The sequence below is a fragment of the Oenanthe melanoleuca genome, chromosome 23 (genome assembly GCF_029582105.1).
Source record: "Oenanthe melanoleuca isolate GR-GAL-2019-014 chromosome 23, OMel1.0, whole genome shotgun sequence".
In the NCBI taxonomy this organism is placed as follows: Eukaryota; Metazoa; Chordata; class Aves; order Passeriformes; family Muscicapidae; genus Oenanthe; species Oenanthe melanoleuca.
Genome location: NC_079356.1, coordinates 3334584 through 3349903, shown reverse-complemented (window position 1 = coordinate 3349903; position 15320 = coordinate 3334584). Strand labels below are relative to the sequence as shown.

The window sequence follows — 15320 nt, the reverse complement described above, 5'->3', positions numbered from 1 at the left end:
AAACAAGGACATTAATGCAACACGAAGGGGTGAGATTTCAGTGGCAGAATGACAACGCTCTGACTCTGCTCGTGTTAAATGTGACCTGCCAAGAGGAAATCATCAGGCTGGGGACAGCTGAGTGTAAAAGTTTAAAAGGTTTTCAAGAGATAAAGTGAGTTTTAGCAAAACGTTTCAGAGTTCTGTGCTACTGGCCTTAAAAGCCATTGCAGCCACTGTAGCCATTAGAACAAAACCAGCTGTAATTAAACTCATTCTGGAAAAAATTAAACTACAAAGCCTGATGGGACTCCAGGGAAGAATTAGATTTAAGTAAGAGGCAGTGTGAGTTAAGGCACTGGAGCTGCAAATTTCTTGTGTTGTTAAGCAAGTCTCAGTCTCATCCAGTTCTCATCCACTCCAGAAGACAGAAATACTTTAAGACAGAGAACATTCTTTTGGGAAGGAACAAACCTTCTAAAACACACCACTGAGGTAAGACCAAAAAGCTTAGACAAAGTTAAGTCTGCCACTCACCTTTTCCAGCTGAGAACTTGGGTGTGATGCCACAACACACAAACTATCAGTCTGCACACAATCCTCTACACATCTGCCCTATTTCCAAGATTCTTTTTCAGAGCTTATTCAAACATAAAATAAGCACCCAGAGCAATTTTAATGCAAATTCAAGTAGGGAAGGAGTCACACCAAAAACTTCTCAGAAGAATCACTTCTGGGCAGACCACAAGTATCAGTCACATGATAATTATCTGAGGCTGTTCCATGAATGGGGGTTTTATAGGGAAGCAACATCCTGAGCCTAGATAGATCATCAGGGATTATTCTCAAGGAAAAAAGTTCTAGCTAGCTGAGTAATTCAAAGATTTATGAGGAGTACTGCAGTTTAATTTCTCACAAAACTGCTTTCATGTACTTCTAAATGTACAGATGCACCAATTAAGAAAAATCACATAACTGATACACTAGTTTCTATTTAAAATGCTATCTAAATTCTATTTAATGTGGTTATGAACTCACTGTGCCAGCAGAATGCTCCTTCCCAGTAACAGAACCATTGCCAGGTGAGTAAAAAGTGCATTTTAAAATCCAATATACTTGAAAGCCTTTGTATCAATCTAATTCCAGTTTAAAAAAAACTCTATCAAAAGCAAATGAGGTATTTGAAAACCTGATTATTATTTTATACAGCAGAGTGGTAAGATCTTTGAAAAAATAAAGCAGATGCTGTATGTTTGGCATGGACCACTTGTCTGGGGTTTGCAGAGCTTTAGTGATGAGAGGGATGACAGCACAATGTCATCTAGAAAATACAGTTTTCCCACAAATAAGAAACTTAGAGAGCAGTAAAATCTCAGAAGAGGAAAGATAAATAACCTGAATGTGCTCCCATGAACTGTAAATCAAGTTTCACCTTCACTGTGGAACAATTTACCCAAATCCTCTCAGGAAGGATCAGTGGAATAAAAAGATAAAACTGGCTATATAAATGTCAGGCTTTATTCGAGCTCCCACTGCAGTACATTACTCGTGTGCTTCAAATGAATAGAAAAAAAAAACAAAACCCAAGAGAGAACAAAACAAGAAGATTGCTGAAGAAAGATTTCAGGGGTTAGGACTCCACTTTGGCAAGGGGTATATTGTCCACTTCGTGGATGCCCTCCTTGTCAATGAACCGGGCGTTGAAGGAGGTCAGGTTGAGGATGAAACGTTTCTTAAGCTGTTCAGCAAAGACAAAAAGACAAAAGAAATGAGATTCACTCAAAGCTTAAAAGAGGAGAGCATACTTTAAATTTCCATCCTGGTTCTGGTGATCTGAAATATTAGGAACTAGAGTGGGTTTTTTCACTGCTCAGGAGGGAATTAATGGGAGTTTTTTGTAAGATGATTCACATTAGACAAGCCTTGGGTAGAGATGCAAAACAGCCAGGCCTGTTAATAAGGAAGACATTTAAGCAGAAAAACCAGAGTGGGCTAAAATTTTGGACACAAAGTGTACATATTACAAAGATACTTCAAACAGGATGTCTTCAGAGCACTTCTTGATGTTACATTCAAACCAATCTCTTAAAGACAAGGGTAAAGACTATTTTCCTACAATAAAAGCCTTGGTGTCTGAAATGTCTGGAGTCTAATGTTTACACTAAAATTGGTCATGAACTTTTAAGGTCAAGGCTTTACCTCAGGTATCACTTCAGAAGGTGGAAAAGAATTAATATATACTTCTAAGAGCTCAGAAGTGTAACACAAGTGACAAGGATGCTGCAGTATGTTCACAAGAGGAAACACAAGAGGAAAAAGTCTGGATCAATATTATGCTAAGCACGCAAAAAGCAGAAGTTTATGCTCTGGAGGACACGAACCGTGCAAAGGCAATGCAACTGCCTGTAAATCCTTTTCCTCAGTAGCTATTCCACATCTGGCCAGTGCCTTTATTACCCTTCTGGCAAAGGCAGCAAGAAATGCAACAAGAGGAACAGGAAAGTATCAGTGAATGAATGCAAACAAACATTCCTTTCTCAGGAGCATCAGGGCCTGAGTTCAGCAACTCACCTCCTCTAGACATTTTTTTAAGAGCTCCACAGCTTCCTCACGTGTGATACCTGAAAGGGAAAACATCCACAGATTGATTTCATTAGAGGCCATCTCTCTCCACAGAAACTTTTATTAAATTTAAACAACTTTTCAGCTGAGCACCAAAACCTCTCCTTCCCAGCTCACAGCAAACACTTTCCAGATGTCCCGAGGACGCCCTGCACCGCAGCGCTCACGCCGCAACAAGCCATTGAGAATCGATTTGTTCCAGGGAATGGGAAGCATGACGGAATTCTGCCTCCCATGGCCAGGGCCTGGCTCAGAGCAGCCCAGCCACCTCCCTGTCCTTCAGTTTATTGCAGCCCTAAATCAGCTCCAGCTGCCCCAGCCGGCTGCGAGGCCAGGGCAGGAGGTGGAGATGGGTTTAGCGTGATGCTCCTGCTGGGTATGAGCTCCATAAAGGGCAAGGCACGTGTGGGATGCTCCTGCTATTCTCACACTTCAGGATAAAATCCAGCAGTCTATAGCAGTGACAAGGCATGACAATGAAGTTCATTATTTTCCTCTGTTCCACAAGGAATGGTGAAAATGGAACAATAGATTGTTAAGGGACATGACTAGAAAACAAACAGGTCTGTAGGTCTAAAACTTCTTTACAGGCTTTGTTCCAAAACTGCAGTCACCACTCAGTCAAGTTAAATGAAAATGATCAGTTTATAGCTACATTTCTTGAAGGAGGTAGATGAAAGGATTTCTAATCTCAGAGCAGAGATTAAACTCAGCTTTGCACACAGGAGTCAAATAGTTTGTAGCTAAAGCCAAAGATGTCAGATTAACAGTATTCTGTGCTTTGCACATTTCCTTATCTACACAGTGGGGATGGGGCCATGTTTATTCCTTGGCAGTGGATTATGATTCTAAAACTAAAAGCTTAGACAGGTACAAACATGTACAAGAGTTATGATGAGCAGCTGCCAAGTGCACAGAACTGTGAATCAGTCTAAAATCTCTCTGTTGCTCAGAGAAGCTGTGACTGTCTCATCCCTGGAAGTGTCCATGGCCAGGGCTTGGAGCACCCTGGGATAGTGGAAGGTGTCCCTGCCCATGGCAGGAGGTGGAATGAGATGAGCTTTAATGTTCTTTCCAAACCAAACCATTCCATACTCTGTGATTCACCACCACCACTTCAGAGTGCTGGAGATGATCTTGCTAGGAATCTTCTCACTTGAATGTTTTTAATTTATCACACACAAAGCCAATCCAAGATATGGAGTAGTAGGATCTGGGACCAGCCTCTGAATATTGATACTCTTGGAAAATGTTCATGTCAGAGCCAACAGACAGGCAAGAAGATAAAGCTGTCAAACTGTTATTTATCAAAAGCAGACTACCAGCTGCCAATGATCCAGGGAAGTCTAATCATGTTTTAGAATAAATGAAATGTCCTTTAGTCCAGTCTGTTATGCTGCAAACAGGAAAAAAAAATTAAGTTAGTTTTCCTTCACCACGCTAGCAAAACCAAAGGCAACCTTTCGAGCTCCATTTATCTAACAAAAAGTCAAGTTCCAATCTGTTGCACCACAGCAATGCCACCTGATTCAGCAAATGTCAGTCCCACTGGTTAATAAACTCAGGGCCTAAATGGAAGCAGGAGAATTTTCCTGTCCAGTGGCTCCACTCACCTGGCTTGTAGTAGCGGTCAAGGATGCTGAGGGTAAGGAATGCTCCATATCCATGTGCTGCAAAAGGAGCCTTGGCCAGAGCTGCCAGGTAATCCATGTAGTACAGGGCAGGGCCCTCGTGGTCATCATAGCCAGCCAGGAGAAGGTTCACATGGTAAGGGGTCTGCCAAGAGAAATGATGTTTTTGTTAGAGCACTCACACTAAATCTCTGAATCCTGATTCCTCATGCACAGGGAACAGCAGCAGAGCTGATTGCCCAGCTCCTTATCATGAACTGTTCCATCAGTCTTGTCTGCAACACATTGTGGGTCTCAAGCTAAAAGTGATCAGGTCTTCTGGTAGGTAACATGGACTGTACAAACAAATAAAAACATGGAACTCTTACTCTCTTGAAAACCAATGTGTTTGGGGTTGTTTTACAGCTTTCACAGCACACTCAAACTTTAAAAAACTTCAATGCAGTTTTCATGCCAGATTCTTTCACCTCAACATAAAACTTGTGAATTTTTTACTGCTGACACGTGAGCACAACGTGAACATTTTGCAGTTTCTAAGAACTCTTTGTTCATTTAACCTGCTCTTTGCTCTCTTCCCAGTCCCCTCCCAGTGAGCTCAGCCAGTCTCAGCACGTATGAATGCTCTCACACAGTGCAGTTACACACAGTGTCCTGTTCACTGGCAATTTGGTTTTTATTGCATGTACCAAGTTTAATCTTTAATGTTTGGCAGTATACTCCATGTTCTGGGTTTAGTGTTCCACCATCATGAATAAATCAGACATCTCTTCTTCTCCTACATCTCCTTCCAAGATCTGTACTTTGTAAGGCCATGAAACACACGTGCACTGTATTAGTTTTAAACATAGGATCAGAAGAAATTTGGGCATTGTATGTATTTTTAAAAGAAGCTTTTATATACTTCCAGTATTTCCATATCTACACAATGTTTCTTATTAAATTAATTGTACTAACAGGATATCTCCAAACTGCTGGAAAGCCTGGATCAACAAAGCAACAAAATAAGAAAAAAAATGATGATGCAACCACCAGATTAAAAAAGCAAACAAAATTTCACCCTAAAGCCAAAACATTAACTGCATCATAGGAAAAGTTCATTTTGATGCTCAATACAGTAAATTTACACACACACACACACACACACACACACAAAAATCACATGCCACTATATTTTTACTTTCAGACAGTATGAAAGAATAAAGCAGGCTACAGTTATATATAAAACATCACTTTAAATTGTGTGATTTAATCTTCAAAGCATCCAAGAATATTTGGAAAGAAGTTACCATGCAGCTGTATTGGTTTAATTAGGCTGTATTTCATCATTTATTTATTCTGAAACATCACACAAGTTGATATTTAAGAGCCATGACACAAGATCACTCAAATTATTGTGTGACTTGGAATTACCAACATTGGCATATGTGAGATACTCAACCATAAATAAATGGTGTTATACAGACTTAAACCCATCTGTAAACTGATTTTCAGTTTTTAAGTTCTCCTGCTAATGGTCTCTGAGACTTCTTAAAACTCAAATGTAAATAATTATCCCCCATGCCTTATTGTTCCAGAAAGGCAGGATTTAAACATTAGAAAATACACATAATCTATTTATACTTCCATGATTCTAAATGAAATTTGCAGCATAACACCTCAATGCTGGGAGTGAAATTTCTGGTACATCCAAATCCTTTTGTCCATTCCAAAGGCAGCCTTCCCTGACTTCTGTAACTCAGTCCAAGCCAACAATTTTCAACTCTTTACAAGGCTGGTGTGGTTAAAGGGCCATCAAATGAGTGATGACTGATACTCCAGCACATTATTTTTAATCCAAACTTCCCTTCCTACAGAAGCACCATTTCTCATCCCAAGTAGTTTTGCACTTGGTGCTGTTTGATTTAAAATAACGACAGCAATTAGGAGATGTGTGAAATTGTTCAGAATTTTCAGCTGAAGAGCACAGTTGTGCTGAACAGCCCAACCCCAGCTCGGTGGTGGCACAGCCCTGTGACATCTGGCGGAAGCCAAAGTCACAGCGAGGGGGGAAAGGTGGCAGCAAGGAAGCTTCCTGCCAAGTGTGGACATGGGGAGAGGGGCTGAAAGCCGCTCTGGAATCCAGCCAGGCCCTGTCACCTATAATTAAACAGCATCACAACCACAGACTGACTTCATCACCTTTGGAGGGGAGGGGGTTGTTCTTCCTATTCCCACACACAACCTCAGTTGTGAGTTCAGTGCACTAAACCCTGCACTGGCTTCAGCAGGGAAACCAGGTGAGGTGCTGGAATAGGTAACAACAGAATCCTGGAATGGTTTGGGTGAAAGGTGTCCCCAGCCACAGGCAGGGACACCTTCCACTATCCTACATTGTTCCAAACCCTGTCCAACCTGGCCTTGGACACAGCTTCTCTGTGCCAGGACCTCCCCACGCTCACAGGGAACAATTTCTTCCCAATATCCAATCTAACCCTGCTCTCCTTCAGCTTAGGGCCATTCACCCTTGTCCTGTCACTACACACTACAGCACCACTCACCTCCATGAAAGCCAAGGCACCTTCAAGGATTGCCTCAATCACAATATATAAGCAGAAATCACAAAGATTCTTTCCAGATCCTGCTTTGGAGCAGAAATCTCGTGTTTTAAAAAGAGAAATGTCATGAAAAACCACATGGTGACTATCAAGTAGAAGCAAAGACAATAGTGATCTAATGGCCTTAAGATACAAGCCCAGTGCCATTACACTTGATACTTTCCACCAGAACAACAATTTCAAGGCACTGCCTTATGAGTCATCCCCAAGATATCAAGAACTTAAGACTACAGGAGTCACGAGAATCCTAAATGAAATCAAACTGGATAACAGGGAGGAACCCAGACGGTGATGAACAATGCAGAACAAGCTCTATTTTAATCTTGGCCACAAGAAGAGTCTAAAAGCCTGAGAAAGTCTTGCTGCAGTTTAACCTTCCCTTTCAAACACCTGGCCTCCTATAACAGCTTCACACAGTGAATGCCAATAAAACAACTAACTACCTTTTCCCCAGGAAACTTTTTACTTCTCAACTATTTTGCTACTCCTAACAGGAGGTGCTGGCATGTTTAACCTTTTAATTTTTATTTTCATGATACACATGATTACATTAGTAGCTTCCAGGAATCCCTTATGCAGTTTCAATAGATACCAAGCATTAATGTTAATCCTTCTGGTATCCCACATATTATGATGAAAATATAACAAAATTCACAGGAAAAAAACCCAATTCTGATGGCAAGGCTTGTATTGTCAGATTCTAAATGCCACAAACAAACCATGAAGTGCTACAGTTAGAGAAAAAAGGCTCTGCCTGCAATGTGGGGATCAGTGTAGTGTGACAGCAGTGTCAGAGAGCACTGTGTGCCCTGGGGCGTTGCCATCTGCACCAGAGCAGCGTTTTTTGTCTCCTGTAAATAAACACATCTGCCTCTGCCAGTGTCCTCCCCACTCTGCTGCCCATCTGGAGCAGGTGAGCTGGAAGACAGGCATGGGCTCAGGAAGGAGCAGAGCCACAGGGAGGATCACCCCCCCCAAGGGACACAGCACAGAGGGAGACAAAGGTGCCACATCAGTGCCGCCTCCCAATGGGCAGGTGTACCAAAGAGCCTGTTAAAGGTACTTTAAATCATATGTAAGAAATAGCTGCCTCTGCTGAAAAGGGACAGGACACTCAGTCTCATCTGTGCAGGTCAGATGTCCCTGAGATAAGCCATCAGCACCAGGGCCAGGCCCCAACAGCATCACTGCTTCACATCAGCCCTGAGAACTGCACAGGAATAAACAGAACACACACAGGCATTCCAAATCACACCTCAACACAAGCTAAATCAAACACATCACTGCCAGCCATGCAATTGGATGAAGCCATTTAAACCAGAAGAGTAGTGTGGAATCACAGAATATCCTGAGCTGGAAGGGACTCATTGGATTGCTGGATTGCTACCTGCAACTGTGATCCCTGTCAGAAAGGAGAACAATAATCTCTGGCTCTTCCTGTGGATGAGTTCTGAAAAAACTCTTACTCTACATGTGTAGTTCTCACCAATACAGCTCTGAGATTAATTGTGGCCTTTATTTGTTACTGTAAAACCTGATTTCAGGCCCAAGCAGCACTGTTAGAAGAGCAACAGAATTTAACCTACACTCTATCCCTGGCAGAGCTGATCAGCTTCATTCTCAACATCCTCTTTCTTCCTGTTTTCTTTCATATAGCACATTAACATTCTTCTCAATGAAGTGCTTCCTAACCTTGGATCATTAAAGGTTTGTTTGTCCCCTCACAGCAGCTTTTCATACTTTGAAAAAAATCACTCTGAGAAACTGGTAATTGCAGTTCAGTAACTTGAAAACACATCCCAACTTGGATGTGGTATTTACCAAAAGCATCATGTTGCTGTTTACAAAAGGCACTTGTTTCCCTAAATACATCAAACAGCTTTGCTCTATGAAATCATTTTCCAAGAAGATTAAACGGATTTGGTGCATTTGCATGAACACCCACAACCTTATCTGGATGTTCAAGAAGTTTAATTCACTTCACGTCTGCAGTGTGTGACAAAGCCTTACTGGGCCCAGGGCTGGAATTCTAAGTCTACAGTTGTATAAGTTATTGATAAGTGATGTGATAATTTTTTAAAATAAACAAATCAAGTACTATTTGTGAACTATTTGTACATTGTGAACACACAGAATCTCAGAATCATTGATGCTGGAGAAGACCTCCAAGATCATCGAGTCCAACCTGTGACCACCAACCCCTTGTTGCCACAGCCAGTTGTTCCTTGACCCCACTACATTCCTGAGCAGCCAGTTCCAAATTCATCACTAAAGAAAGCAGCTCCCACCTTTTTCAGACCCCATTATCTGAGGATAATGGATTATTTGAGGTTCCTGGAAGCCTTTGCCAGAGTCTCTCAGCTGTTACTCACCCGACTCCGGAGATAGTCCGCGAGGTTTCTCCGGGTGAAGTTTGCAGCAGCAGTGGGAGACAATTCATAACCTGGAGAAGAAATGTGACTGTTTATTTAGCATCAGCCCAAATCATTCATGTTTCACCTCCCACCTTCCCATTCCTGTTTTGAAAGAACAAAATGTTCTTTAGTGACAAAATGCAGTGCCTTTTGTCTAATTCTGGTTTATTCTGAAAGCTACAAGCAGGGCCCTCAGACTTTGGCAAGTTCATATCTGTATGGACTATATAAATACATGGCTTCAAAAAAATTAAAATATTAAGGACATGCAGCTTGACTTTTTTGACCAGTGTATCAGAAGAACTGCTAACAATTGGCATGTATTGGACATATTAAGAGAACAGTAAGTCTGTTAGTAAAACATTTATGTCATTTATGTTGCAAAGAAGTTTGCTGGGATTTGGATGAACCATTTAATTTATACTGTACAATCCAGACTCTATTTCTGCATCTTGCCCAAATTATCAGCTTTGCTGGACATTAAAAATGCAGAAATCTTTACAGAATGTTTGAGAACAGCACTTTTCACTGACATTCACCTGGAAATCATGCTTAGCTCTGCTCCCAACCCCCAAGGTCTGTCCTGCTTCACTCACCATTTCTCATTTTGTAGAGTTGAACATTTTTCTGGATGTATTCTGCAAACTGCACTGTGTCTCCAGGCTCCCCCACACACAGCAGTAAGATCTTTTCACTCATCTTAAACATTTTGTCATGGTCTAGGCAAAGAAAAACAACATTGAGTGCCATGGTCATGAGGAAGAATAAATTATTTTGCCAATATCCTGATGCATCAGGACTTTAAAGAAGCAAGAAAGAGATTTGGATAACTGCATCCTGACCTGGAGCACCAGTAAAAAGCCCTTCTGAGCAAACACTGACATTTGCTGTCTCACAGCTGGTGACACAGAACATAAGAGTTGTTAAAGAGAAAAAAAGCCCTTCAGGAAGGGAGGCATTCCAGAAATAGTATTTCCTACATTAGAAGCAAGGTAGGAAAGAATAAAGCTTCACACAGAATATTGTGTTCAAAACACAAGGTTTTGCTTCCTGGGATCAGGAGTAAGAATTTTGCTCAGTGACTATTCAACTTTATTCAAATATTCTGCAACAGAAGCAAATAATTTAATATAAAGCTGAAATATCATCATATTGAGCAAAAGCAATCTTAGGAAATCCAGAAAAAAATTCCATGTCAAATGATGCACTTTTCCTTACATCCAGCAGTCCCCAAAACCAGAATGAGACTTTACAGATTCATTTATTTTCCTTGTCATTTTTTGTGGGAAAAAAAAAACAAGGAAAAAACCAAACAACCAAAGAGAATGAAAATTAAAATAACAACTATAAAATCATAATGATTATAAATTGTACCAAAGCTCACTTATAAACAGGAAATTAATCCATATTTTTAGTCATAACTGCAGTTTAACAGTTTTAAGTTTGTGTGTGTTTGAGGGGATCAATGTTGTTGCAATGACAGTGCTGAAGACAATCCTGGCCTCCTCTCACCAGAGCAGGTATCTGGACCTTGGACATCCCAGACAGACAGAAGGGAAAATTCCTTCTCTCCAATGAGGGCTTGGACAAACCCCAAGCCTCCAGCTCTGAGCTTCCCCTCCAGCTCATTAACAAGTGCTGAACAATCTCTGCTGCAAGACAGGCACAAAGTGTCACAATCCTCTAACATGATGTCAAAATTACCACAGCACTGGAGCTGCTGTCTGGAGCTCAGGGAAAGTCACTGACACTGCCCAGTCCTTGCAATCCCAGACTGGCTTTAGTTAGAAGGGACCAAAAAATTGGGATTAAAGCCCATCCCCTGCCATGGGCAGGGAGACCTTCCACTATCCCAGACTGTTCCAAGTCCTGTCCAACCTGGCCTTGGACACTGCCAGGGATCATGGGGCAGCTACAGCTTCTCTGGGCACCCTGTACCAGGGCCTCCCCACCTTCCCAGGGAGCAATTCCTTCCCAAAATCCCATCTAACCCTATCATCTGTTCCCTCTGTCCTGTCATTCCAGGCCCTTGTAAATTATCTCTCTCCATCTTTCCTGCAGGCTCCCTCAGGTCACCTCAAAACTTCTCCAGACTGAAATTAATTTACAAATAAATATTCTAAATATAGATCTGAGATTTATAGGTTCCCCCCCTCACCCCAACAAAAGCAACTAAATCCTATGTTCAACGTACATTTTCCTTAAAGCTTGTGAACATACCTATTTGGAACCAATATTAACTTAGAAAACGTTATTTAAAGTGATTAAATTTTTATTTTGTACCTACCACCAGCTTTCACAGCCTCTAACACTGCTCCAATTGGCTATCGCAGACTTGAAGTGAAACATTCAAGGTAAAAGCAGTGCTATAACATTTTTATATAGATCTATTTATATTCATTTGTATGGATCTAGCAATCCTCTATTCTACAGCATTTTTTAAAAATGGCTACTAAAACACAAGTCTTTAGAATAGAACAAGCTTCAGTCTAGATTATTCCAACAGAAGGAAGAAAAATTGATTTTAGAGAATTCCAGAGACTTGGTGATGCCCTAGATGTGTTACTACACAAAGAAACCAAAGTCATGTTCCAGCCTGGCTCCTGCGCCCTGTGCTGTGAATTTCACCGATACTTTTAATCCCCATAATCCCTTTTCTCCCCATGAATTACGTTTTACCAGAATCAGGCACAAGTGAACATCTCCAGCCACACATCGTTATCCCTGTGCGGTTTTTAACTTTTACACTGCTGTGCAGAGCGAGGTTTGGGCTCACAAACCAATGCTCACCTGAACAGGTAAATTAAGGAGCCAACCCAACACAGAGCAGTCACAACTGGGGACTTCACCCGGAGCAAGCGGCGATTTAAGGCGCACTCCAGAGGCCGCCCGGCACTTCCTACAGCGACTGCACCTCCCCTGAGGAGCCCGGCAGCGCCCAGCCCGAGAAACCTCCTCCCCTGCGAGCAGCCTCCCCTCAGCCCGAGCGGCGGGCCCGCAGCACCCCCGCCGCGGCCCTGGGACACGCTACCGGGCCAGGGCTTAGCACAGCACCCCGGCGGCCCGCAGGGTGCTCACCGTGCTTCATCTGGATGATGCTGGTGGCCGCCACGGTGTCCGCGGCCACCAGGACGTAGTCGGGGCCCTGGATGCCGATCAGGTACTCCATGGCCGTGACACAGCGCGGCCCGGCCCGCCCACCGCGCCTGCGCGCCCGCGCGCGCCGATGGCGTCACCGCTCGCGAGAGCGCCGCCCGCGCGCGGCCGTGGAGCCCTGAGGGGAGCGTGGGGGGGGCGGGAGGCTGAGGGGGGTCGGGTTCCATCGCTGTGGAATTAGCGGATGGTTAAAGGTGGAAAGGGATGAGGGTCGGGTTCCATCCCTTTGGAGTTACCGGATGGTTAAAGGTGGAAAAGATCCCAGAGACACAGGGTGACGGAGTGAAGCATTGAGGTTGGAAAAGACCTCAGAGATCACCCTCAGCCCAGACCCACCCCCCTGCCCTCCACTGAACCCTGTCCCTGAGTTCTGCATCCACGTAAGATTTTCATGGAATCATCGAGGTTGGATTTAAGATCATTCAGTCCCTCAACCAGCGCTGCCTCTGGAACCACAGCACCCAGCTCCTCTTGGAGCTCCGTGGACAGTGACTCCACAACCTCCCCAGCCCGTTCCAATGTGCGACCACGGAACAATAAATTTTTTTTTCAATATCTAATGTGAATTTCCTCTGTCTCAGCTTGAGGCCATTTTCTCTTGCCTGTTTTATTTTCAAGACAAACACTGCAGTTATGTGTATTTACATGTTGTTTGCTCCACGACCTCCATGGGGATATTCCAAAAACAAAAGCATATGACCAGAGTGGGGCTGTGGTGTGACCCAGGATGGGAGGGATTTGTCATTCCAGGGATCGTTTGAGCAGTGCTTGCACCAGCTTTTGTCCTTTGTTGTCTCTCAATATGATATTAATAAAGATGATATTACTGGAATGCCTAGATGAAGTTTCCTGCAGGAGCTCCTGCTTGCCAGAGAAGAAAAAAATCATGTTCTTGCTGTTTCAGGTGCAGGAAATGAAGGTGCAGAGAGGAGAAGTGATTTAGGAGATCACAGGGCAGGGTAAGGGAGTGGATGGGAACAGAAGTGTCCTGATTCACTGAGCTTCTCTCCAGCTGCCAGAGCGTGCGGTTCAGATCACCAACCCCAAAATGAACCCTGCAAGGCTTACATGGGGCTTTGCTCCTAATCTCCCTGTCTGAGCTCCACAGAGCTCCTGGAACTGACTTCCTATAGGCCTAAATATGGTGTCTTTTAACAGATTCCCCTCAGGGATGGGCAGGGACAAGGCTTGCCTTGTTCCTCCCATGCCCAGGCTGTGGCAACCCTGGTGCCAAATCTGGCTCCGTCCTTCCCACCACAATGCCTTGGAGTCCCTGGAGAGCAGCTCTTGCTGAAGTTTCAGTGAGCAAAGCTGCAGAATCTCTTTCACATGTTTCCTTTGACAGTGTTAGACACTACCTGGATGAAGGTGTTTGTCAGTGGGATTTAATTCCTGTGCCTGGCTCTCCCAGCTGTTGGCATCTCTCTCCAGTGCTTGTTTTCATGGGCACAGCAGCATTGCAGAGGGATTATTCTGACCTTGGGATGCCCCATTCCCCTCCAAACATTTCCCAGGCTAACATCAGTGCCTACCACCAGCAAAACCCATTCCAAGAGTCCTCATTCTTGGCAAATGTGTTGGGGAATGTCAGTGCCTGGTTCTGTGAATCCTACAGGCATCCCTCTGCCTCCCAGAGCTGCTCTGCTCCTCACTCCCAGGCCCACTGCTGAGTGTTTCTCCTCCACCTGTGATGGTAAGAACAGGGCATCCATCAGAGTGTGCAGGTGAAAATGGATTGTAACCTGCCCTGCCAACAGCTGATTAACCTTTTGCCATGGCCACCAGTGTCTGCTTGGGGTGGGGAGGAGGATTATCCATGGTGAGCAGCTGGGATGGGGCAAGGACAGGGTATTGTTATTTCTCCATTTTTGCATTTCTCTCTTCCCATCAGTGCACACCATCTTCCCACTGTGGTAACTTTGGGTTCCCTCTCCCAGTCTGATTTGTCACTTAGATCTCAGTCAGGTGGAGAAGCAGCAGGCACTGCATGCTCTGCTACACAAACCCAGGCTGGTGACCCCAAAATTATGTCCAGCATTGAGTTCTGTGTGACTCATAATTGCATGTAACAGCAGGACAATCCATTTCATGATTGTTGCTAATTATAAAACCAAACCATAAAAGTAAAAGCTGCTTCAAATCAATGAATAGTTTTTTTCTCCTGTGTGGAGGCACAAATCAAGAAATCTAAATATTTAGCCAGAGATTTCTGCACTGCTGTGGGGGATTTATTGACAGCCTCATCTAGTCAAAGCTTCCCCCAGCTCCTCTAGCTCTGTACTGTTTGAATTCCTGCTGGTCAATGAATTATTTCTTTTCTTACTATTTCCTGTGCTTTAAAAGCGGGGAAAGCGCAATCAAATTATCGTCATGCTCATTTGGTTAATCACCCATTTAGTTACTTATTCAGTTCATTAACAAGATGCTTGCTAGTGTCAGTGTGGAGGAAATTCGGAGAGGCAGGCAGTTAGGAGACAGGATATAGGAGAAATAGGCCATTACTCCAGCCCAGTGAATGGCAATTTCTACCCCTCTTTTCTGCTACGTCACTTCAGAGCACAGTTTGTTCTGGATTTTAAAAAGCAGCCAGCAAACACGAAGAAAGCATTCTGCTGCAGATCACCGTTGTTTGTTAGATTCCATTTAGGTTCAATCCAAAGCTCTGCAGAAGACCAAACCACCTATTTTAGGACTCCTGTTTTTTTCAGCTGAGAAAAATGTGCTGCTCCACAGGTCATAAGATGCCTGTAATTATGACCCCGAATGGATAGAAATGTTGCTTCTTGAGACAAATTCTATCTGACAGTTTTTACAGTACGTTCGTTCAGAGCAAAATGCCCTGTCCCCTGTCACCCGGATTGAAATTATTAAGGAAGACAGACATTTCACTGACAACTCTAGCCTCAGGGGGGAAAATATTCCTT

General features: G+C 43.4%; 1 protein-coding gene across 1 annotated transcript; it reads right to left on the bottom strand.

The window, feature by feature from the left end:
- Window positions 1-1479: 1479 nt before the first annotated feature.
- On the bottom strand, window positions 1480-12483 carry PSMB2 (proteasome 20S subunit beta 2). The gene is made up of 6 exons (XM_056508931.1): window positions 12319-12483; window positions 9837-9959; window positions 9199-9269; window positions 4215-4377; window positions 2551-2600; window positions 1480-1717 (listed from the first exon to the last, which is right to left on the bottom strand). Exons 1-6 carry the CDS (start codon window positions 12407-12409, stop codon window positions 1610-1612), a joined length of 606 nt encoding a protein of 201 aa, XP_056364906.1. The 5' UTR covers window positions 12410-12483; the 3' UTR covers window positions 1480-1609.
- Window positions 12484-15320: the final 2837 nt, after the last annotated feature.